This window comes from Stegastes partitus, unplaced genomic scaffold (assembly GCF_000690725.1).
Source record: "Stegastes partitus isolate 25-593 unplaced genomic scaffold, Stegastes_partitus-1.0.2 Scaffold215, whole genome shotgun sequence".
NCBI classification, from domain to species: domain Eukaryota; kingdom Metazoa; phylum Chordata; class Actinopteri; family Pomacentridae; genus Stegastes; species Stegastes partitus.
In genome coordinates this window covers 125,341-128,015 of record NW_007577946.1, presented here as the reverse complement: position 1 = coordinate 128,015, position 2,675 = coordinate 125,341, and the positions used below count along the sequence as shown (strand labels likewise).

General features: G+C 43.7%; 1 protein-coding gene across 1 annotated transcript in view; it reads left to right on the top strand.

Moving 5' to 3' along the window:
* Window positions 1-2,675, top strand: part of LOC103356706 (voltage-dependent T-type calcium channel subunit alpha-1I-like) — a gene marked incomplete at its 3' end in the record, with an annotated part of 216,005 nt that overhangs the window by 99,230 nt on the left and 114,100 nt on the right. The window contains exon 5 of the mRNA XM_008280954.1: window positions 1,926-2,085. Coding sequence (XP_008279176.1) covers window positions 1,926-2,085 — 160 coding nt within the window. The remainder of the gene's footprint in view (window positions 1-1,925; window positions 2,086-2,675) is intronic.

Here is a 2,675-nt window from a genome sequence, read left to right as displayed (position 1 = left end):
GGAAGACCGCCTTCCCACTGACCCCTGATTAGTCAACTAAATGCTGTATCGATGCTCAATCTGTTTTACAGACAGGATTTAACCCCTGGTTTAGTTCCCTCATAGAGATCAGAGGCAAAGTAATGGGCCGTGAGATCACAATTAGTGTGGAGATTAGTGATTGATTAGCTAATTATGATAATACGACGGTTCATATGGAAATGGGAGTGCAATGCGCTATATCCTGCATAAACAAGAGACTGGAAGGGCTGAGAGAGAATATGGTTTGTGTACGAGAGAATGAGGTAGTCAAGTGGAAACATGAGGCTCTTCAAAGTGTCTCTGTGTGTATATTTGCACAAATTGCACAGATGCATCTTTGTGTGTTTGTGTATTTTTGCCATTATCTGCACAAAGACAGTGCAACATAATATTTTGTTGCTCCTCCCACTTTTTTGTGGTTTAATTTTTGAATTTAAAGCAAACTGTGCCAAGGTCTTGATGTATAATCAAACTGTAAAGTGGCATACGGTACATATATAATGTGTACATACAGTTTTTTTGTAATTGTTGACAGACAACAATCATTGTGACATTTTCAGACCAGTGTATACAAGCGAAAGTGTAAGTTTGGTCCACTGTATATGGCGATGTTTAGTCGGGAAGGGCGGCGCAGTCATGTCGTGGTTTGCAGCAAGAAGATTCTGGGTTCGAACCCGGCTGGTGAGAACCCACGCATTCACCAGCCGGGCACTCCAGCGTCTTCCCATAGTCCGAAGACATGCATAATAGGTGAACTGGTGATTCTACGTTGGCGTTAGTCACACTGGCTCTTTGGCCTCTCGTCTACTGTCAGCTGGAATAGACCCCAACCTTCTGTAGGATAAACTGAGCGGAGCTAATAAATGCATGGGATGTTTGTTAAAGGCTGATCTGTGTAGACGAGCTGAGTTTCCATACAGGTGTGTCTCAGGTTTCTTTTGCCTGAATTAGGTGGACGTGCTCATGTTAGTCCTCTGGTACCCTTTTTTGTAAAGCTGAGCTCCGAATGCAGGAGTTTAGGGCTGGTTTCCAGCTATTCTACTGGGTCTGAACTGGTGTTTGGCCCAGATTATATGTATTTCATCATTTTGAAACCTCATCAAGACTCATGAAAGACTCATCAGGGCCTGATTATTGTCAAATATATTTGATATTCACAAGTATGAGATGGTTCAGATACCCAGAGCAGAGGACAGGGTTGCTAAGCAGTGGTATACGGTCTATAGCCCCATAAGGCTTTTTTCTAAAACTTCTCGACTACTCTTACCATCTCCACCAGGACTGAATGTACCCTCAGAAACTATTTTTTCTTCCGAACTGTTTTAACCTTCTGCTTTTGTTCTTGTTTCACACTAAAAGCTGTTTTTATTGTCACAGCAGCTTGTTGCGCCACCAGCAGTCTCCATGCTGTTTAAATCTGTTTCCTCTTGAGGTCATGTGAGCTGGTCTACTGCTGCTCCCTCTGGCCAGACAATCTTAATATGTCCTGTCGTGTGTCATGTGCCATTATATTCAAGCTTTGTAGTTTGTGAATGTCTGACAAATGAGGAGAAGAATATCTGTGAAGTTTCTCTTTATGCATGTGAAGTAACCCAAATTCAAAATCTGTTACGGTTTTAAACCTCCTGCAGTGTGATCCTGGTATAAAGGGCTTAAACGTCTCGTCAAGTCCAGACAATCCCAGATCATGCTACAAATCAGGCTCAAAATAGTCCTTTTTGACTTTGAGAAAAGGAGCTGTCATTTAAACTAGCTTGGGATTTGTAGCCATCACAGAAATGTGGCACACTATCCACGGAGTTAATATTCAAGATGGTTCACATTTAGTTCAGAGGGCTACAGCAGTTCAGCACTGAGACTACGTGGGATGTGCCGTCACACAAAGTTTGTCTGTCTTTCTCCAGGCATGCGCATCCTGGTGAACCTGCTGCTCGACACTCTGCCCATGCTGGGTAACGTCCTCCTCCTCTGCTTCTTCGTCTTCTTCATCTTCGGCATCATCGGGGTTCAGCTGTGGGCGGGACTGCTGAGGAACCGCTGCTACCCGGAGGAGAACTTCACACTGTGAGTCACCGTCTGCTCCGTGTGTCAGCGTGCGAAGACGAGTGTGAGACAATGTAGTGCACAAAGACCCGCGACGTGTTCGTCCGTCTCGCTGCGTGTTCGTCTGTCTCTCGGAGTGTGTGTGGCGTCGACACACTGTCATTTCTGTTTGTGTTTTAATAACACTTCAATGATGTGAATGTGCACTAGCAGGAGAGTAAGTATACCTGTAGTACTTACTGGATTACATGTACAGTGTAGCTGCAGCGTTTGTGTTTCAGGGTGTGAGTGTGCATGGGTCCATCACCTCTCCTCTCATTACCTGCCCTCCCTCTGTGTGGCTCTACAAGATTAATTACATCATCTTACTGATATTAACAGCTCTCTGGCTCCGTGTCTCTCAAGTGCTAATATAATGATTACAAAACTAAAATTTGCACACAGCAAACATCACTATCTCAGAATCAAATCTGTCGCTTAATTAAAAACTGTCCTGTCAGCCCCCTGAACCTCTGTTACACACACACCACTGGCATTATTTTCAATGCAGTAACATACAGAGATGGAAAATCTACAAATTTAGGTAATCGTCATTCTAAAAAAATCAGATA